The sequence below is a fragment of the Thunnus thynnus genome, chromosome 10 (assembly GCF_963924715.1).
Source record: "Thunnus thynnus chromosome 10, fThuThy2.1, whole genome shotgun sequence".
In the NCBI taxonomy this organism is placed as follows: domain Eukaryota; kingdom Metazoa; phylum Chordata; class Actinopteri; order Scombriformes; family Scombridae; genus Thunnus; species Thunnus thynnus.
In genome coordinates this window covers 30,775,721-30,798,560 of record NC_089526.1, presented here as the reverse complement: position 1 = coordinate 30,798,560, position 22,840 = coordinate 30,775,721, and the positions used below count along the sequence as shown (strand labels likewise).

The window sequence follows — 22,840 nt, the reverse complement described above, 5'->3', positions numbered from 1 at the left end:
TGTCTTTCAAATGTCACTCCACTAGTTTGTAATGCAGGCTTTCTGTCAAAAATATGAAATCTCAAACCCAAGCTGTGAAGAGTGTTTGGACTCCTCCCTCTAAATCGGTGTAGTAGCCCTTTAATGCTATGTTCATGTCATATTGAAGTTACTGTAATAACACATTTCTGAAAAAGTTCACGTCAACAATCAATTCGTTACAATTTGAAAATGTTTTTTAGACAGCAGAGATTACAGCTGATCAGTTTGAAATCTTACATTCAACAACAATTAGGACGACACATTTCATCATCAGGAGGCTTAGGGTTTTTTGTTTTTTTTTATTTTTTATTAACACATTAATTGTTCAATTTAAAGTCCCCCTTCCACTCAAAATAGTGTTTTGCTTCTTGTTACTTCTCTTGGACATTTAAGCAGAGTTTGACACATATTCGCTACTACAGGGTGAAAGTTTGTCTGTGCTCACCCTAAATCTGAGTTTAAAGTGTTTACCTACAAACAGGATTTGTGACATCACAACTAGTTTGGAGCCAATTGTAGTTCAATGTGCAACTTCACAAGTGTGATGTTGAAACTTGAAGCCTCCAGTGCACAAACACTGACAATGGACTTTACAGTGATAAGATAAGTGATAGATAAACTTTTGAAATGAACAATATTTTCATATTGATAGATTTTGGATTTTTCAGTGAGAGATGAGGAGTTGATGTCATTTGAAGAATTTTAACAAGGTAGTTTAACTTTTTTTTAAATGGAAAACTCATTTTATATTCATACTGGACACAAACTATTATTCAAAGCAGAGTATTTTATTTCCCAAAACATGTCTGGAGCGGATCTTTAAAATCACAAATTGACATCCTTAATGACATAGATAGCATGGTCACTGACGGTACTGGAAGCTAGCCTGCAGGTGATGTCAGGACTTCTCTGTTTCAATAATGTACAGCATACATGATTTATAATAAATGTACTAAAACATCTAAAAACAGTGGTGTGATTGTTTGGGGAATACTTACCGTAAGCACACTATACAGTGTCTTATACCCCATATTGTGTCTTTTTGTGTCTAGTTTGGTTGCACTTCTTCTGTCTCTCTCCTCTGAACAGCCCAAGGAAGAAAGTCTAGCATTCCTATGTCAGTGTGCATTTTACACTCTTTGCTTCTCTCCTGCTAACAGACAGACAGACAGACTACAGTGCCAGTTGGAAAGCCTGGCTCTCATCTTGTCTACATTAGGGATCATATGTATTTTTCCACCTTCAGCTGATTTCTGCCTTCTTAGTAATAAACAGATTTTTCGTGCAAGGACTGATTACAGGAAGTTATGTCTCGACTGGTACTTGGAAATGACACAAAACATACTCTCAAACTGTTTTTTTTTTTTTTTCTACACACAGACTAGCAATGTATCACACATACTTAATTCCAAATTTATGTCGGATAGGCATTTGAGATGAACCGTTTCATTTAAAATTCAAATGGACAGAGAAAGACAAACATTAAAATACATCAAGAAAAGAGAGAGAAATTTAAAGGCACATAGAGCTCTTCCAACCTGACACAGACACTCACTGACTCCCTGAACCGTCAGCTGGAAGGAATTCAAGTTCATTTATCAAATCTACAGACGTCCCAAGACTGTTGCTGTTTGTTAAGTCTTTCTTCTTTTCTGTTAAGCAGTTTGTAACTTTAAAGTTTATTATTATCATAGTTATACCAATCTAATGGAACTTTCAAATGAAAGACATATCTCTCAATATGTTTACAGATTCTAAAGACAAAGAAGAAAGGATGAGTGTCTGAATGCTGTTCTACATAAAATATAAACTACTGATCTAATGCAGGCAGCGTTTACACATCCGTCATCCTTTCCAAAGGTTGTCAAAATGTTTCCTGTCAGTCCTCTGTGGAAGCCAAGAACAACTATAGTTATAATTACATTTAAGTCATTATCTCAAGATCACAAACGAAAGGATAAGTTCACATTTTTTCAAGAACGATACTCACATGTCTGTATGTACATTTAAAGAGTTATTGGTTGCTTTAATTGTTCTTCTTGCCTGTACTAGTTGAGAAGATTCTTATTCTTAAAGCAATCTCAATGCAAGTGATGGGGCACAAAACTAGTAATCCTTATTCTGGAAAAAAATCATTCTAAAATCAAAGCTTATAGTCTTCAGGAAGGCAATATGACATAAAGAAAGAGGAGAATTTAGTACTAAAAAGACTGAATTTGGAAGAAACTCACTTGATTTGTCCAACTCAGATGGCTGAAGCCTGATATTAACTTCAGATAAACTTTGGAAGAATCTCTTGTTGGGAAGAGATCTCTTCACATTACAGCAATAACTACTGCAACCATAATATGATAATAATAATTATTATATTAAGATAGGCTTGAAAAAATGTGACGCTATCCTTTAATTATCTCTATGTATCTTTATATCAGGATAACAGAGTCCTTTTCTCAGAGATGATCTCGTTATCTTAGGAAAACAAACATCATTTTCTTGAGATAATGGGATAAACATCTTGTTTTTACAAGAAAACAACCTCCGAGATAATTATCCATTAATATAAGTGAGCAACTCATTTACAACCACAGCAATCATGGCGGGTTACGAATGTTTTGGCAACGTTTGGAACTGATGACAGATGATTATACTGGATTGGATTTAAATATAGTTTACATTGAATTATTTCTATAAAACAGACTGTAGTCCTGTTTTTACCATTTAGCTCTATTGTAAACATTGTCTTCTGTATTGTGTTGTCTTCTGGCTTCTGTATTATCCAGCTGATCTTGAAATCTTAATCTTTTTGGGCTTCTATAATGACCTCTAGGAATCTTCTAACCATTTAGCATTGTGTATGTGCAGTGGTTTATGAGTGTGCAAAAGATCATATCATACTTAAAAGAATTGGATCTTTTAAGGTATGGGCTTTTCACACTATAAAATATATTTAAAATTATATAAAAATAAAAATAAAAAACAATTGAGAGCAATTTGAGAGAATTACAGTTACTGATCTACTGAGTTTTATCTTAAAGCAAACAGTAGTAGTGACTTTGCATGTTCTCATTTACTATAAATTTATACAAATCACTATAAGGCTTCTCACACACACAAATGCTAAACCATGCTACCATGTGGATGTATTTGGTCTGTTCCAGGCCCTCACTGGTTTCCATTCATCTCTGTACAGTACTCTGTACAGCATGAAAATGGACTTCAAAAATATGACATATACTTGATTGGAAGTGAGAATCTGCTCCTTTAAAAGACTTGGCAGAGCTTGTTCATCCAGCAGTGACAGTACAGAAGTGAACTGAAATGAACCGCTGCAATCCAGGCAAACATTGGGAAAAATGCAGACCCTCCCTAACCCCCCATCTGTTAGGTCCCACTGAGAGAGAGAGAGAGAGAGGGAGGAGAGAGAGAGAGAGAGAGAGAGAGATAGAGAGAGAGAGAGAGAGAGAAAGAGAGAGAGAGAGAGTGTGTAAAGCTAGTCAGAGTGAGACAGGAATAAACAGGAAGCATGTCAGTGCAGTTGTAGTTAAACTGATAAACACACACCTTACAAGATTCTTAATTATTGCAACTGCAACTCTGGCTTTAATGCCTTTATAAATACTGAGTGTGTATAAACAGTATATAGCAGGACACACCCTCCCATTCCCTTGAAGGAGAAAATAAGAAAGTGTGTCCAAACTTTTCACTGGTTCTGTATATACAGACAGACGACAAGTTAAAGGAAAAGCCAACATTAAGTGTCTCAGTAAGGTGTTGGGTCACCATGTGCCACCAGAACAGCTTCAGTGCATCTTGGCATTGATTCTACAAGTGTCTGAATTCTTCTAAAGGGATGTACATCATTCTTCCAAAAGATATTCCCTCATGTGGTGTTGTGATGATGGTGGTGGAGAGCGCGGTCTAACACGTCAGTCCAAAATCTCCCATAAGTGTTCAACTGGGTTGAGATCTGGTGACTGTGAAGGTCATAACATATGATTCACATCATTTTCATACTCATCAAAGCAGTCAGTGACCCCTCGTGCCCTATGGATTAGGACATTGTCATCCTGGAAGAGACCACTCCCATCAGGATAGAAATGTTTCATCATAGGATAAAGGTGATGACTCACAACAACTTCCCTCTAAGGGGACAACTGGATCCAAACCATGCCAGCAAAATGCCCTCCAAAGCATAACAGAGCCACCAGATCCCCTCACTGTAGGGGTCAAGTATTAAGACCTGGACCAGTTTTTACATTCATTTTGATATTGTTGGGAAAGTTATTGATAACTAAATACTGTATGTCTTTTTTTTCTTTCCGGTCCCTTTTTTAAATTTGGTAAATATCAGATTCTAAAACTTTTTCAACGGTGTTCTGGCAGAATTGTGTTAAAACAATAAATACAACGCAAACAACATAAACAGGCTGAGACAAACGTCACGTGCTACTGAAGATAATGATTGTATCGGAGTTATAGTGGAGGTTTCAAACCTGTTTAGTAGAATACCGTGTCAGAGACTTGTATTCAGAAAGTTTGGAGCGGAAGTCACAGTGATGCTGCTGTGCTTGACGTCACTGGGAGAGAGAGAGGGAGCAGAACAGGTTGGAGCAGCAGACTGACGCTGTGTCGCGCAGACTGAAGGCTGGAGCCGTCCGTCTCTTTCCTGGAGGAATACGCTTTATTATTGTGGATTTCAAACGGAGAATCCTAGTTTGTGATTAAAAACTGGGGATTTTTTCCCCCCTCCACATTCTCACATCACCTCGGCGCGGTGAGAAGCCGGGGAAAGGAGCGGTGACACTCCGCTGGAAGAAGCTGCTTTTACCTCGCAAAGAGACGCCAACAAAGGGAAGTAGCCTGCTGCCCGGTGAGGTAACGTAAGTTAGTGAAGCAACACATAGAAAGTACGGCAGCGGTCACTTCTTCACTATGGTTTACAACAGACTCGTTCGTACGGTTTTGACTTCATCGTTTTTCATTCTGCTCCTAAACGTGGGGATTTTTCGAGTAAATGGGCAGTACGGCGGCGGTGACCGGGGAATGTCTATACCGGAGCACGGCTTCTGCCAGCCGATTTCCATCCCGCTGTGCACGGACATCGCGTACAACGAGACTATCATGCCCAACCTGCTGGGTCACACCAACCAGGAGGACGCTGGGCTGGAGGTCCACCAGTTCTACCCGCTGGTGAAAGTGCAGTGCTCTCCGGATTTAAAGTTCTTCCTCTGCTCCATGTATGCGCCGGTGTGTACGGTGCTGGAGCAGGCGCTGCCGCCGTGCCGCTCTCTGTGCGAGCGCGCGCGGCAGGGCTGCGAGGCGCTCATGAACAAGTTCGGCTTCCAGTGGCCCGACACCCTCGCGTGCGAGTCCTTCCCGGTGCACGGCGCGGGAGAGCTGTGCGTCGGGCAGAACATGTCGGACCGCACCGAGCCGGACGCGCCCGGCCCCTACCCTACCGAGCGCATCTATCCTGACCCCGTGAACGGTCAGTTCAGGTGCCCGACCTCGCTCAGGGTGCCCCCCTACCTGAACTACCGCTTCCTCGGGCAGGAGAACTGCGGTGCACCGTGTGAGCCGAAAAGATCTCACGGGATGATGTACTTCAGCGAGGAGGAGCTCAAATTCGCGAGGATATGGATCGGCATCTGGTCGGTGCTGTGCTGCGCTTCCACTCTGTTCACAGTGTTGACCTACCTGGTGGACATGAAGCGCTTCAGCTACCCAGAACGCCCCATTGTCTTCCTGTCCGGCTGCTACACTATGGTGTCCATCGCCTACATTGCAGGGTTCTTACTGGAGGACAAGGTGGTTTGCAATGACAGGTTTGACAATGATATAAGGACTGTGGTGCAGGGCACTAAAAAGGAGGGCTGCACCATCCTCTTCATGATGCTGTACTTCTTCAGCATGGCCAGCTCAATCTGGTGGGTGATCCTGGCTCTCACCTGGTTCCTGGCAGCAGGGATGAAATGGGGCCACGAGGCCATTGAGGCTAACTCTCAGTACTTCCACCTGGCAGCCTGGGCCGTGCCCGCCATCAAAACCATTACCATCCTGGCTGTGGGGCAGGTGGACGGGGACGTGTTGAGCGGGGTTTGCTTCGTGGGCATCAACAGCGTGGACGCCCTGCGAGGCTTCGTGCTGGCTCCGCTGTTTGTCTACCTGTTCATCGGCACCTCCTTCCTCTTGGCAGGATTCGTGTCCCTGTTTCGCATCCGCACCATCATGAAGCACGACGGCACCAAGACGGAGAAGCTGGAGAAGCTGATGGTGCGGATAGGGATCTTCAGCGTTCTGTATACCGTGCCGGCTACCATCGTCATCGCCTGCTACTTCTACGAGCAGGCCTTCAGAGAGCAGTGGGAGAGGACGTGGATCAGCCAGACGTGTAAGACGTATGCCGTGCCGTGCCCTATCCAGAACCACCCCAACATGAGCCCCGACTTCACTGTCTTCATGATAAAGTATCTCATGACGCTCATTGTGGGCATCACCTCCGGCTTCTGGATCTGGTCTGGGAAGACCCTCAACTCCTGGAGGAGGTTTTCCACGAGACTGGCCAACAGTAAACAGGGTGAGACCACAGTGTGATGTGGTTTCACACAGATTCACACAGACTGCTTAGTGACAAACTGAATGGTAATCCTTTTTATTATTTTCTTTTTGATTTTTCTTGGACTTACAGGAGACACTCGGTATGTTTTTTAATGTACATATTCATTTGTGAGATTTTTGTAAGTATATATTTGTATTTAAAGATTTTAAAAGTTCTTTCTTTAAAAAAACAAACAAACACTTTTTTTCATACTTTGGACATAATGGAATTGTACTTAATCATCACAAAGAGCCAGCTGACCATCAAGGATCCTGAGGTCTCATGACCTGACTTACTGTGGTCACCACTGGGAGTATTTCACATTCAGTGTTTGTGTCTTTGATCAGTGAACAGCCTGTGAGCGGTGGGTCTATTCTAAGCAGAGTCCCGTGAAACCCAAGTGCTTCCTCGTGGCTCCCTCTTATCCTGATTAACCAGCTGTAGTTTTGTGTCTGTTGTACAGTGGAGCAGCAGTTGCCTGTGTCTGAAGGGAAATGTCAGCAGTCTGGGACAAAAAAACGGTGCACAGGTTGTGAATGTGAGTCATTGTGACAGATGGTTGTGGCCTGTACCTCAGGGCCCAACAGTTAAAACATTCCTTTCCAAGTAAAGCACACAGTATCATGTCAATTTGAAGGACCATACCAGGATTTTTTTTTTGCATGTTTTAGTTCTGAAAATCAGGCGTATTGTGCAGTATTACATACTCTCAGGCACATTTTTCAGGAAACTGGCTTTTTTTTTTCTCTCGCTACAATATGAAAATCAACCCACAGACACTTGAAACTTCCTTAAGTTAATACTCTTGCACAGTGTTCATCATGGCAATGCTTAATATTGTATAGGTTCTGTTCTGATTGATTTGTAAAGGCTTCCCTGCGTTAAGACACAACAATAACTCAACGTTGACCAAGTGAAAGCAGAGAAGTTGTTCACAGATGTATAAGCTGACAAATATCAAGTCTGTGCAGGTTGATTTTTCTACTGTGGTGAAATGAATTGAAAGCAGAGGCTGCCTGACAGGAAGAATAACAGGGTATGATGTTAAAAATGATCAGCTGTTAAGTACATGTAATATGTAATAAAAAGGGCTAAGACATGCAAAAAAACACCAGTCAGGCCATTTATAACAGTGATGTGTTTTTAATTCAGAGCAGAATTATGGTCTGTATTTGTAGGAACATAAAATATAAAAAAAAAAATCAGCCCATCATGGCAGTTGGAGTGAGAATGTTAAAGCACAAAGCTGGAAAACATAAATCTAGCAGACAACCTCTGTGTGTTCAAACACATTTCCTAATAGTCATTTTTTATGTACACAGTGCTGTGTGAAATAACTGGACATCCTTTGAGCCTTGTTTTGCCACAAACTCATCTTAAGATTTTTTTTTCTATCACACCACATTAATAAGCAAATTTGATGCATTTTATGTGTTTTTAATTTACCAAAATGAACAAACTGTGTGCAGAGTAGGTGCATGCTTTTTATCATGAGAGTAGAACTGAAATGCCAAACATGGTTCCAGCCTCTTAAATGTTGATGACAAATGAGGTTTTGCTTCTTTCTGTCTTCTAAACTGAAAATCTGTTTTTATAGAGGGGAAAAAAAAGATTATTCAGCTAACTGAGAAAATAATTGCAGATTAATTAACGGTGACAATAATCATTAGTCGCAACCCTGCCTGGAGATTAAATATGTCAGTGAGAAATATTTGATCAAACGTTAACATTTAATGCAGTCCCAAGCTTTTGAACACTGACTACATCCAGAATTGGACTAATTTAGTCTTTTATTGCCAGCTAAAGTAAATAATGAATCTCAGTAGAATTTTAATGTGTTTTTTTTTAGAGTGAAGGATGAGTTCAGTTTTAGAAAATATGGTGGAACATGAGGGTCATTTCTGGACATCTTTGGGGTCTAGATAGTAAAAAAAATCAATGATCATATTCTCCAATCTGCAAATACATTCAACTTACTCTGAATGGAGTTTATGTTCTCAGATACTTGACAGGAAATGCACTCACATTTTTTTTCTAATTTTATTCTGGTTGTCCATTCATAAAAGACATTATATTTGAATAGCATATTTACAATCATTTTCATAACCTTCATTAGAATAATCAGAACGTCCTGTAGAACAACACGTTGTTCAAAAGCTTAAGAGGTGTCCAAACGTGAGCATGGCACTGTAAAATATGATCATATCTAGAGATGATAGCAGCGGAGGTTGTTTATCATGCACATAATCATAAATGTTTGTAACCCAACACATTTTTGATTCATCTTTTCCCATGTATTTTTCGAAACTGGAGGATGATGAATATGTCAGTTATTGTTGAGAGGAGACTTGGGTTGATCTGCAGGATAATTTGATCCTGGTGAACATAGCTGCGTGTCTGCACTGTGGGACTGAAGAGCAGCCAGCAGCTTGCATGTCTTCCACTGCAGGAGAAAGGAAGCCTTGTGTTGAAATGCAGAGCGGCTGCTGTCAGTGCAGCTCGGCTCACACACACACACACACACACACACACACACACACACACACACACACACACACACACACATGCACGCACACACACATCATGACTTGTGCTCTTGTCAAATGCTCTTCCACACGGTGCTTCCGGTTCATAATAATCCTTTTATTGTGTTGACGGCTCTACAATAGTCATGGCTTTGAAGTAATTTCCTTTGCATTTGCTATGAAGAGAACCTTTATATTTATAGAAAAAAATCTTATATATACACTACATTGATTGCTTTATGAGAATAAAAACAATCTCACCATTGCAACGGCCAAGCTTTTGTAAAATGTCTTATTTCTTTCTTTAAAGCGGTTCAGAACAGTTCAACATTTTGAGACATCTGCTTTTAGCCATTTAAGGATAGGTTCAGGTTTTTTTAAGTCTATTTCTGTACAGTACTTACATTCACATACAGTGAATGTGAAAAATGTTGCTGGTTGCTGTGCATCATTCCTCCCGTCCATACTGACCATAAAGTGATCCCTACTAGTTACAGTGTAAAGGATGTGTAGCTGACACTGATATGAAGTCTTAGCAGTCTGGATTGAGTGAATAACTTCCAAAGTCTGTTTTGTGCAAATTCTTTTCTATATGATTTCAGTGTTCCCTTGCTGAGCTGCAGTGGAGGAATGGTGACAGAAAGTGGGAAATTCATACTTTGTAACACCATAACTTTGGAAGATACCCACTTGATTTGACTGATTCTGATTACAGAATGTCCATTTTAACTTTGGATGAATTTTGTAATGCATTTTGCACAGAATAATGACTACGGTTTTGACGCTTGTCTCGCTTCACGGCCAGTATGGACAGACAGGAGGAAAAATGAGTGTTTGATCATTCTTTCAGTGTACATATGGTATGTAAGTTTAAGGTCCTGCACGACCTCACAGGTGTTTTCAGTTATTTTGGCTGATTAGACATCAGCTAAGGTGGGCCAAACTATTCTGGGATTTAAGTGAGGTCAGCAGATTCATTGAACAAATTGGAATGATAAAGGTGTCATTTGTCCCACCTCAAGAGGTGAAACAAAGCTAACAGGAGAGTCATGCAGGGGGTTAATCAGACACCCACACAGACCTGAGACCAGCTCTAATCAGCCAGACAAGTGAAATCACCTGTGTGTGTGTGTGTGTGTGTGTGTGTGTGTGTGTGTGTGTGTGTGTGTGTGTGTGTACTATGGGTGTGCAGGGCCTTTAAAAATCAAATGAGAATCAATCAAACTCAAGTTTCATCAGTGTGTGTGTTGAGTACACCCACAGCTAGAAGCAGGAGAACACTTTCCAGCTTTGGAGTTGTTGTAAGATTTATTTATTTTTTTAAACTTTTTATTGAGTTACGCTGGCAGCAGTGTTGGGAAAAGTATTCAGACATTTTACATAAAAGTAGAAGTAAATCTACTATAAATAAAAATCCTACATTCAAGTTTTTACTGTAGTAAAATAGTAAGTGCAGTATTATAGTATTAGCAGCTTTATTAACTTAATTAGCAAAAGTAAAAGTATGCAAAAGAGTCTTATTAGGTCATGTATAAGATTGAATTGATATTACTGATGCTTTAGCATTTAACAGTATCATGCTAATTCTGTAGCTGACAGTGGAGCTAATTTGAGTATTTTGCAAGACTACAATGTTTTCTTTTGAAATGTAGTTAAGTATAAGTTTAAAGTAGGATAAAATGGAAATTCTCAAGTATAAGTATCTTAAAATAGTACCTGAGTACAGTACTTGAGTAAATGTATTCACTTTAACCAAATAATAATAATAAGTAACTTATTTCTAAGCAGTAGTTGTCAAGTAAATGTAATGGAATAAAAAATACAATATTTCCCTCTGAAATGTAGTGAAGTAGGAGTATAATGTAGCACAAAATGGAATAACTCAAGTACAAGTACCTCCAAATTGTATTTCAGAAAAGTACTTAAACCTGCAGTGCGGAACTTTTACATATAAATGAATGTCCGTTACATTCAAGCCCTTGCCAAACGAGTTCACACAATGCTGATTAAACCTATCACTGCCAGATAAATCTCTCTGTATTTCACAGTTTGCAGAGTTTTTAAATCTCATCGGATGCTACATTTCCGCGCTGGCCATCTGGCCGTTAATCGTGCAGCCCTCTAGACTTTCCAAATGTTATTAGACCGAATGGATCAAATTCTGATGATAAAATGAGTAATTTCATGGTAATTTCAAAACAATTTATTTACCATTTTTCAGCCGCAACAGTAGTGGTGTACTGGCCATTGGGCATACTGGGACAAATCCTGGTGGGCCAGTGGACCATCAAAAAATACGAGGTTAAGCGCCCCCCTTTACTCTCACTGCCAGAAGGGGGAGACAAAAGTCCCGCACTCCAGCTTTAAGTAAATGTATGCACTTCCCAGTGGTGGAAAGTAACTAAGTACATTTACTCAAGTACTGTACTTGAGTGCAATTTTGAAGTACTTGTACTTTACTTGAGTATTTCCATTTGATGCTACTTTATACTCCCACTCCACTACATTTATTTGACATTCATTTTGCTTAAAAACAATGTATAGACTCATGCAAAAGTAATCCCTCTCAATCATCACTTAGAAGTGTGTGGTGGTGTATTTATCTGAGACTCTGCCCTCTACCTGTATTTTCTTATTTTCTTATTATTTTGCTGTGTTCAGGACGTTTCTGAGGCAGTGGGTGTGTAGCCCTCAGCCAATAACAGTGTGCAGGGTGTGAGGTCAGGACTCGTAGCGTATCGACCAGTTTACATCACTGTCTCTGTCTCTCTCCTCTGCTCTGCGCTCTGTGTATAAAGAGCAGCAGGTCTGTGCCTGCTTGACAAAAGGTGGGGCTGAGCCACACACACGCAGAGCAGAGAGGCCACAGTGGATAGGATGAAGCTCTGCATTCACACAAAATCCGGAAATGCGGCACCTTCCTGCAGGGTTGTGCAGAGGTGTGGGCATTTTTGTTTGTGCTTTAGAACATAACTGCTATGAAACTATCAGAAATTACGTTTTACTTCAACACCAACTAACAAATCCTGCATAGTATATCTTTTAGTAAAGGATCGGACTTTTTCCACCGGCAGTTCCACATTTGGCAATCACTTTCTCCCAAGTGGGTAGCTCCGGGTCTGAAAAGTGAAACCAATATGGGAGTGACTTAAACCTGCATTCTTTCTAATGGCCATTGGGGGGCGACTCCACTGGCTCCGAAGAGATGTCTGATTATATGGAAATCTATAAGAAAATGACCGTACTTCTTACTTGATTTATTACCTCAGTAAACATTTTTCTAATGTGTTTATGGTCTCAATCACTAGTTTCAAGCCCTCTTCAATGCATCATGATGTTCATTTTGTAAATTATGGTCCCATTTAGAGAAAAATAGATGATAAACCAGGGTATGCCTTAAGGCATGGCTAGATTGTGATTGACAAGTCGCTACCACAGCAACAACATTGGTTAGATAATGTTAACATGGCGTAACCCCAGATTCACAGTGTATAGCCGTGGATGTTGCTATTTCAGTGTGTTTTCTGTTCATGAAAGTTAATTGTAACATTTTGGTTGCCTAAAAAAGTCTTATTCATTGGTCATTGGTCCTAAAAGACTCTCAAAGGAGTTCGATGTTCAGTTTTTCTGGTGAGTACATTTTGTTTTAATGGTTTTCACTTGTGAAAATTAGCATTAGCATTATCACAATTAACCATAGACTGTAAATGCACTGTGCTAACCAGACTAGCAGCTAGTCTTAGGGTCAACTCAACCCTCTTGTCCAAATATGGTCACTTCTGTCTCAAAAAATCCAAGATGGTGATGGTCAAAATGCAAACTCAAGGCGTCCACAAATCAGTGGGTGACGTCAAAGTGGCTACGTCCATTAATTTTTACAGTCTATGGTTTCTCCTTGCTTCCCTCATTTGTGCTAAGGCTAAACACATCAGCAAAGGCCAAAGCTACAGAATCTTCATACTGTATTCACAGAGATGAAATTGTTAGTAATATTTTCATATGACTCCTGGAAGACAGCGAATAGGCTCGTTTTATGTTTTATTTATAATAGTAGAAGGAATATTTAAGCTATAACAGCACCTTGCAAGGAAACAGCATGAAAAGAAGTATTAACAGTGGTTTCAGGACCCGTTTTCATGCAGACTGGAATGCAGCCTAATCCCTATGAGACCTTGTATGTAGTCGCACTAATGACTACAGCTCTTAAAAAAGCTTTTGACCCTCGTGTGGCAGCCATATTCATGGGTCAGCTGCCACAGTCATTGTTCCAGGCTGCTCCTCACACCATGCTGCTTCCCCTTTTATCAGTTACACAGCCTTTTAAATCCGCATGGCCCTTTGAGTTCTGACATGGATTGTCGTATGCATATGACAACTGTGGAGACTGCCCTTCTTTGTTAGACACTGGAACATATTTTTTGACACAGTAATACTGAATAGTCAGTGTGTTTCTCATGGTGGGTCATTCACTGCCTTAGTATATCTTACAGGTTTATCAGGAGTCTTATTGTATTTTGGAATCTGCAGAGGGCTGCTTGTGAATTTCAGAAGATAGAAAAAATGGAAAACACTGGAAGGAGGCAGTAGTTGTAAGTCTGCAGTCTTGTATTCCTCATAATCTCTAACTGAAGCTGTGGTTGGGTTGGGGGCTTACAGTCCTGCTCAGCCCAGTAGCTTCTAAAACTCACATCTGGTTCTACTGTGTGATCTGGATATGAACGTACAGTATATTGTTTTACATATGTCATGCTTGTGGGGCAGCTCAAGATAATATCAGGCAATAACATCAGTGCTCTGGCTGCTGCTGCAGAAAGACAAACATTTCTCCAACAGTAGCTTTTAGTCCCGTTTTCCCCTTTTACACTGCAAAAAGTTTTTATCTTAAAAACAAATTTAGTCTAAGATTCAGCATCCAAGATTTGTTTTTCACTTTCTCAAAGCAAGAAAGATTTCTGCCACTGATCTGAGATGTACCTCATGTTCCCAGTGCAGTTTCTGTTGTTTCAGTGTGAGTGAATGTCAGTGTCTTGAAACAAGGCGATATTGTATCAGGTAAATAACTCTTGATACTTGAACATTGTTGAAGTTGATTTGCATTAAAAATAGTGGCATATTAATATTAATTAAGACTTAAAGGAAATACTTAAAGGAATAGTTCAGCTTTTTGGACAGAGCCAAGCTAGCTGTTTCCCCCTGCTCCCAGGTGTATGCTAAGCTAAGCTAACCACATGCTCACTCCAGCTCCATGTGTAATGCAGAGATAGGTATCAATCTTTAATCTCACTCTCAGAATGAAGGCAAAGAAGAGCATTTCCAAAAATGTTGAAGTAGTCCTTTCAGATATTTGCAGTCTGCCTGCCATCTTTTGCTGAGGAAAAGATTCTATTTTCTCTCTCTCTTTTTTTTTTTTTTTTTTTAACTTTATTCGGCACAGTCAACAGACAGATTACATAAAGAGCCAGGGGCAAACAACAAGACAAATAAGAAACAAGGCACATCAAAAGTCAATAGAGAGAAAAAAAATCAGGAATATTCAAAAAGGAAAATGCACAATTTTAGTTGCTTTTGAATGGGAAGATCTCCTTTCACGTTACATGTAGTGCATCAATTCATATTTAAATACAATAAACAAGGGTATTGGTTTTTTTTTGTGAATTTACATTTATAGATGTGGTATTTGGCAAGAATACAAATTAGATTTATAATTTTAAAAAATCGTGTATGATTGTTCTGAAAATCGTGACAACCAAACTATGAAGGGCAAACAGAAAATCAGTGAAGATGTATGAATAAACTTGTTAATATCGGACTAAAATTAATTACTGCGTGTAGTTGCAAAACCAAAATAAGCAGTGGACTGTCTCTGAGCATTGATCACAGAACTGTATGTGTGATGTCTTAAGTCTCTGGAGGTAGCATTGTGCTGGATAGAATTTGTGGAGTAACTTGAAACAACTTATTTGTTAATAGATATTTAAATAGTTAAGTTTAGGGATGCATGATATTGGATTTTTTGCCGATATCCATATGCCGATATTTCCAACTCATTGTGGCCAATTGCCGATGCCGATACCGCTATATGCACATATTTTTTTCCAGATGGCTGAGGAGACTATTATGCATGCAAGCGTAGATTGTACTAAGTATGATCAAGAAAGACATTATATGAAGGAAGAATTTAGGAAGATTGGAGTTCAGGAGCTCAGCGTTAAAACTTTAATGAACCTGCCAAGTGGATGGAGCAGTAGAGTTTTCTTTGAGTTCATTAGACAGACAGGATTAATGTGCAGGATTTAATCTCTGGTCCACACTCCGGAGCAGAAGGTGGCGGTAATGCATCTAATACGCTGGTTATAAACCAAAAAGATTTTTTTTCCAAACAGTGGTACATCCATGGATGTATAAAGAGAACTGGATACAGGAAGAGCGCCAGGCTTTCAAGCAAATTTGACATAGCGGTCAAACCGTGTAATTACAACGTGATGCACACTGGCCCAAAAAGACTTTTCCCCATAGACTTACATTGTGAAAAAGACGTCTGTAAATCAGACAAACAACAAATTTTTCTGAGCGTCAAAACCCCCGCGAAATGACTTGTCTCACTGTCAGAATTCAATCCGTTCGGTCCGATCACATTTCAAAAGCCTAGAAGAGCCGCATGATTGAATTGTTTTATCCCCATTCAAGTTAGCCGGAGGCTAGCGAAGCGTTAGCCGCAGCATGACCGGAGGGAAGCACAGCCAGCTAGCCTCTGCATTGGCTCATTCACAACTGTGTGGCCGGTAACATCCAGTCATATTCAGGTGTACATATAGGTGTGTAGTGTGGACATTATGACCTTACTTACACTATTTTGGATGACTTTATAAAGGAGTGAATAATTGTTTGCTGTTGGGTGCATTCTGATACTCTGTAGTCAGCTGGTCATCAAACAGATGTCAAGGCAGAAGCAGAGTTTTCCTGTTCGCCGTCAGACCACAACCACTCTGTCAGCAGCCTGTTACCTGGACTTCCACTCACCATTCGGCCGGAGCCTAAGATAAGTATCTACTGCTGCTGAATCTCTGTGTTGTTTTTTTTTGATGTTGATGTTTAGTTTTATTCGCTCATGCATGCTATTTAGCTGATCATTAGAGAATACTTACTATATACTTTATGGGTGTTCATATCACAGTGAAATCTATAGCTGAACTCATTGCTAATTTGGGGACAGAACAACATAAAGTAAATGATAGAAAGGTCTTGGTAGTGTCGTGTGTATTGGAGTGAGTCTGTCACTCTGAGGTCACACACGTCCACAGGCTGTCTTCACTTATGTTTCTACTTTTGTGCCACTTGCTTGTCAGCAACAGCTGCTCTATTGCTCTGGGCTTCTCCAGACCTGTCATTTGTCTAGTTATCTGCTCCAATGAGCATCACATCAGGCTCAGGGCACACTTTAAGAATGCTAAAACTAATCAGCTACATCACCGTCCAGCTTAAATAGTCACATAGTAAGACACTTACTTCTCCCCCAGGCCAACTTCCACTGCATTTTGTAGCCAATTTACTCCAAATGACAGTAACACATTACTGCTGATTGCTTTCCAAACCACTGGGTTTAGTTCAGTTAAATGTGTTATGAAAATCAACCTACCAACCAAATACCGCGTCTCTTTCCCTAAAATGTCCTGACATGTCTGTCTGACGCATCTGAATGATACACAGTCATCACTTTAACAGAGAGATGAAGCCAGCAATGTTACATATTCCATCTCTCAAAAGGGCTTAAGTTACAGTGACCAGACATCCTGGTTTGACCAGGATTGTCCCAGTTTAAAGCTGGATATCCTGAGTCCCAACAAATATTTATAAAACACTAAAATGTCCTGGTTTTTACCACAATTAAACTAATAATTATACTGATACTTGTTTTCAGTGCTTACATAGACGTTTATCATGTTCTGTCCCACTCATTATTACCTAACCCAATATAAAAATATAAATGCAAAAAAGTCTAACTAAGAAGAAAGACTGCAAAGCGTGAAGTAGCCAGCAATCCTCTAAAGGTAACTTTCTTAGTTTTTGTTATTAACAAGATGCAACTGTGATTTAATGTTTTGAAGTTTTAATCTTTGTAAACTCAGGACCAGCTCGTGGCATAGCGTTGTGAAGATGTAAGTTAAATTTATTTTATGTTCTAGCTTATAAAGTTGTTTATAGGCCACATAGAGATTTGTACCTTGTTTTTTTTACCTTATTTGCACACTGACAAATACTAATGATTGGTGGATTTTGGGAGACAAAACATATTTTTTTGTCCGCTGAGGTGCTGTTCATGGTGTTGAAAGGTGCGCTCAGTAGGTGTGCTAAGGGCTGAAATAATTGTTCCCCATCCTGAAGAAAACACCTCTGCATGAACATGCGATAGCGACACTTAAGGGTCCTGGTAAGAGGGTTTGAAAACATGGTCACCCTAGCTTAAGTCCCTGTACACTGACAGTTATAGTCTTACCATCATGGATACAGCTGATTCCAGACCGGTTCTTTTCAAATGAAGGGCTCATCGCTCCAAGACACACGGACTGTTCTGCTGCCATCTTGTCCTTTTGTTGTGGAAACTTTATTGAAATAACCAGGAGAATAAATGTTCTTCATTTTTCTTCATTCAGCATTTTCCTGCAGTTGATCTATAACTCACTCTATGTAAAAGGACCTTTGAGACTGCAAAGTTGTCAAATCCTAGTAGTGAACTAAAAAGTACATTTACCTCTGAAGTGTTGTGGAGAATAAAGTAACTTAATGGAAGTACCTCAACGTTGTACTTACTTTTCACTTTTGTATGCTTGAAAGGTGGGAAAATGTTTATTAAATGACACAAAACATGTTAAAATACTGGTATGATCTTTTGTCTCATTACTACAAATAGCCTGTACAGTCTCTTTGGTATTTCACTACATGTAACCACAACATATTTGTACATAAAACTGAATTTCTCAATACAGTGTGGGTACTCCTGGAACCCAGTGGAATGAGCTATAAAAAATAATAGCAGGCTTCAGGAAAACGGACTTCCATTGTTCTTTTTTTTCCCTCCAGATTTCTATTTTCCTCCTCATTGTTGAATTTCAAACCGCCTCAAGGTCAGCTGTGTGTCTTTTTGCAGCTCCAGCTCTTCAACAGCAGCAGCAGCAGCAGCATCTCGCCAAATGAGCTGGCACCACGCTGCCTGACACTGTGAACTCCACCTCCCTGTCTCCACCTGTGGATGACTGATGTGTTGTTTTATATACTTCTTAGGCTGTCTCTCACTCACACACCCACGAATGTCACTGCCTATGCTGCGCAAGTCAGATCACCGCCTTTCACTTGTTCCCGTTTTATCTCTTTTTTTTTTCCCACTTCCTTCAGCTGTTGGTTCCTTGCACTGAAAAGCAACAGTTACATGCATGGACTTGCATATCATTTGCATTACAATTTAGATAAGGTCTGCTAAAGCCCTAAACCTATATATGGCCTTGTTTCTGTGCTAATACCAGTGTGGAGATGATACCACACTGGGAGCGGAGAGAGAGAGAGAGAGAGGGCTCGGCAGTTCTCCCCGAGGAGTCGCTGTCAATTCTTTAGCACAAATCATAATGAAGGGTTGTGATAGTGCGTGACGCTGTTATCAAAGATCGCACTGTTAAGCTATTCCCTTGAGAGACAGACAGAGAGAGAGAGAGCTCCAACCAGGGTGTCAATCACAGGGGCGCTGTGTCTTAAGGGATGGAGGGGGTGGGAGGTTGGGGGTGGGGGTCGTATGATTATCTCTCCCAGCTCCCACCCGTATCTCAACTCACCACATCTGCCCAATCTGCTCTCTCTGATGCTTTCTTCTACATGAAACCGGCAAGTCAAATCCACAATTCATAAAAATTTCAATTACTGCTCTGCTGGCACGTCTGCTGCCAACTACCACACATCCAGAAACACTCCTCACACTCCCTGAGTGCAGTTTATTCAAAGCAGGTTATTTGTTAATTCTGTGGGTAAATTATGACCCAACTCGCATCATATGGGACACTAATTCAACCGCCTACATATATTTGCCTCTTAACTATGACACAGACAGTACACAGGGGGGGACAGATGCTCATACATACTTGTAGTGATCATGAAACAACGGCTTAAACTACAGCTCAATCATGCTATTTTTAGAGTTTCATGCAAGGATAATAAAAGGCCTGTACCACCTGCAAGGCTGTCATTGTTATGCATATTCAAAAATAAAGGTGATCACACACAGCTATGGACTGTCACTGCCAGATGATTCAAATAAATAGAGCTTTAATAATCACTTGAAGCGCAGACAGAGCAGAACAGTCTGCATATTAATTCATCTGCTTCTACTGTTTGTGTTTCTTGTCAGCACATCAGCCCCGATACCTGCACACTGCTGCTAGCTAGCATTAGCTACCCAGCAGGTATGGAGTAGAATCCTGCAGCAGGTGCATATGGTGTTTACCACAGTGTATGACAGCTAATGTAGCAGCTATATACGTTACTTTTTGACTTCAAGTAACGCTTTTGTGCTCTATTTTAATAAGAGACTGTAATAGGTCATAATGTCAGTTTCCCAGAAACAACGTAGAGTACATTTGAGTGACAGATGCCCTCTAGCAGTCAAAGTAATTATGACCTGGTGCAGTTCAGATGACCTTTCTCATCTAAGGTAATGGGACATATATGGTATATGAATATGTCAACAAATTTTCCAATTCAGAGGAGGAGGGGTGGTGGGTGGTGTTAACCAAACTCTGGACTTTACCGCAGTAGATGGGACAGGTTTTTTTTTTTTTTTTTTAAACCGCAACTACGATGTTAACTTTATGGAAGTAGCAACTTTAACCCACACCACATGTTTCCCCAACCTTAACAAAGTGATCATTTTAACCCAAACCATGATCTCTCCCTTAACCTAACCGAGTGGTTTTTGTCCTTAAACCTAACCAGACCTGAACCGCAGTGTTGTCACATCATAAAAGACATTATTGTTATACAGTGATTTGTAACAGTTTTGGAAAGCACAGACAAATTACCTGCTAGTTACTGCCAATAGAGGCACTGTTAGAAAACACACACACACTTACTGGAGTCACATGGTCAAACAACGGACTTGTTGGATAATAACTCATTTTTTGCACATTATGTGAAAAAAACAATTCAAATGAATCAAATGAATTCTATATATTGCTCAGCTCTAGTTTAAATAACAAAGATGTAAACACTGAATGGGTACAGTACATGTACACCTATACAGTCATGTACAATACATACACACATACAGTAAACACATGCAAATAAACATGCACACAGTCTGTTTATCTGTTCTTTTGCTCTGTTCAGCCAGATACATCATATATGTATAAATTATACCTGTTGCATTACTTCATGCAGCCCCGTATTTATTTCAGTGAAGGATCCAGAAAAACATGAAAAAGACCAAACATGAATCCAGCCTCATAAGTTAAATGTTCAGGATCATGTCTCTTATCAACCCCAGGTTGTTCATCTCATGTGTCATCATTACATTTGCTCCCACAGAGCTAAGCATCTGATTTTCTGAAAAATAAATACCCATCATTCTTTGAAAATCCCAGAAGGTTTTTTTTAACAACACTTACTGCTGTTCTGAAGGCATTTCCAGAATCCTAAAAGACTCTTCTTACCATCTGGATGAGAAAATATTCCATATGCTGCACCAGAAAAAAAAAAAAGTAACCTATTTCTCAAGTTGCGACTATATTTTCTAGCAAGGAAGCAGAAATGACATATGCTTTTACAATATTAGAAAAAAAATGTTCAAAAATATAAAGAAAAGATTAGAAAGTATCATCAGTATAGACAAATAAAAGTCATAGTAAAATGTAGTAAAGTTTAGTTCATATTATACATAATGAGCTGAGCAAAGGTCACTTGGCCATCATCTATATTTGGAGTCATAACTTAAAAAACAGGTTAAAGAGAGTTTTTATTATCAGCAGACTGAATGTTTTTTCATCCAGATGGTTGAAGATTCCCAGAAACAGCTTCAAAACAGAAAAGTTTTCTGATTAGCATCAGGGCATGTGCATGCTTTCTTTTCATAAATTTACCAAATCATCAGTCAGAAAACCTATAGTCTTTCCATGTAGAACACGCATGCCTTTGTTGGTTTTTTGTGATTTAGTTTATTCCAAATGCAACAGATTTAGAGGATCTTATATTTTGTGTGAGTACAGGACAATATCTCTTTGAGGTCATCTTGAATTATACTTGCTTCATAAAACCTCTTGATTTCCAGCAAATTCAAATCATACTCAAACATTCATCTTTCTGCCATTCCATACTGATAACGTGGTTGTATTTATTTTAGCCGCAAAGAGCGATGGGAACACTGCGGTGCAAGAGAGGGTCTCCCATTCCTCACTTGATTGTATTTCTCTAGTTTAAAAGCACATAATGATGCTAATCAGCCACACATGCGTTCAATCAGGTTTCATCCTCCCTCCTTTCTCTTCAGTACTGAGTGTCATTGCTGCTCCACAGAGGAAAAAAGAAAGAAAGTTTGAAGAGAGGAAACTGATCAAATTCAATTTTTTTTGTGTGCCCGTTCTCTCTCTGTCTGAGGCTGAACTGAATGAAACTATGCAAGCATGAAATGTCCTAATGGAAGCCGTCTGTTTTCAACCTTAACTGTTTCTTAAAGAGCTGCAGATAAGAGCCACGAGGAGAAGAAAGGGCCAGCCGAGTACTAAAGCTACAGTTTCGTGCCTTCGAGAGCAACACAGGGAGAGGAAAACTGTCAAGAGTGATGAACGGAAGAACTACACAGTTTTCATTGGTCCAAATCAACTGGTGTTCGTATCTAAGTGGCCTCATAAAGACTTTACAAGCTCACAGTTAAGATGGGAGAGTGTGGTTATGGCTGTTTATAAGCAGGGATGTTGTGAGGGGTAGAACCCTGTAAAATAAACGTACCTCTTTTATTTTTGGAACATGTTTCCTAGAGATCACTTTCCATCTGTCACGTTCACTGCATTACAGGATTACATTTTGTAATTTAGAGATTTTCTTTCTGGTCATACTCTTTTTCCATGTGCCTGTCTTTTACATCAGCTTGATGTAAGTTACGGTGGAGATTTAAAGAAGCTATAATTGATATTTTTTCTAATGACAATGAATCAGATGATAATGTGTAATGTCAGAGGGGTGGCTCATGGTGAAGAACCTACGGAGAATTATCCCCGAACTCAGCAGTTTCAGATCATTGTTTAACTGTCCAGCTGCAACTTTACTGTTTTGGTTCACTCTCAGAGCTCTCGTTGCATGGTTTTCAGCTGCAGCAGCTGTTTTTAGAGAAAAAGCTCTAAAAAGCCACTCTACACTACCTGCTCAGCACCAAACAGCAAACACACACAGTTAGCCGTAGACTAGCTGGTGAATATAGTGGAGTATTTAGCAGCTGAAGAGCCAGATATTTCCCTCAGGAGTTGGTAGAGAGCATAAACAGAGCTAAAAGAGAGTGAATATTGGACTTAAATTCACCAGATGGACAGAAACACGACTCCAAATGAATGATGATGTCGCTCCATGACTGCTAGATGTGGAAATAAGCTTAACAAGTTTAACAAAGCAACTTAAAATGTCAGTATTGTGTTCACAACTTGAGGCCAAGTGGCCAAAAAATCAGTTA

At 39.8% G+C, this 22,840-nt stretch overlaps 1 protein-coding gene and 1 long non-coding RNA gene across 2 annotated transcripts; both read left to right on the top strand.

Moving 5' to 3' along the window:
- The first annotated feature begins 4,596 nt into the window (after positions 1-4,596).
- fzd1 (frizzled class receptor 1) lies at positions 4,597-9,420 on the top strand. The gene has a single exon (XM_067602482.1). The coding sequence runs from the start codon at positions 4,954-4,956 to the stop codon at positions 6,613-6,615; it is 1,662 nt and encodes a 553-aa protein (XP_067458583.1). The 5' UTR covers positions 4,597-4,953; the 3' UTR covers positions 6,616-9,420.
- A 3,057-nt stretch (positions 9,421-12,477) lies between these two features.
- Positions 12,478-22,142, top strand: LOC137191967 (uncharacterized). Its single transcript, XR_010930470.1, has 3 exons — positions 12,478-15,959; positions 16,061-19,613; positions 21,854-22,142. It is a non-coding gene; the product is annotated as an uncharacterized lncRNA (long non-coding RNA).
- Positions 22,143-22,840: the final 698 nt, after the last annotated feature.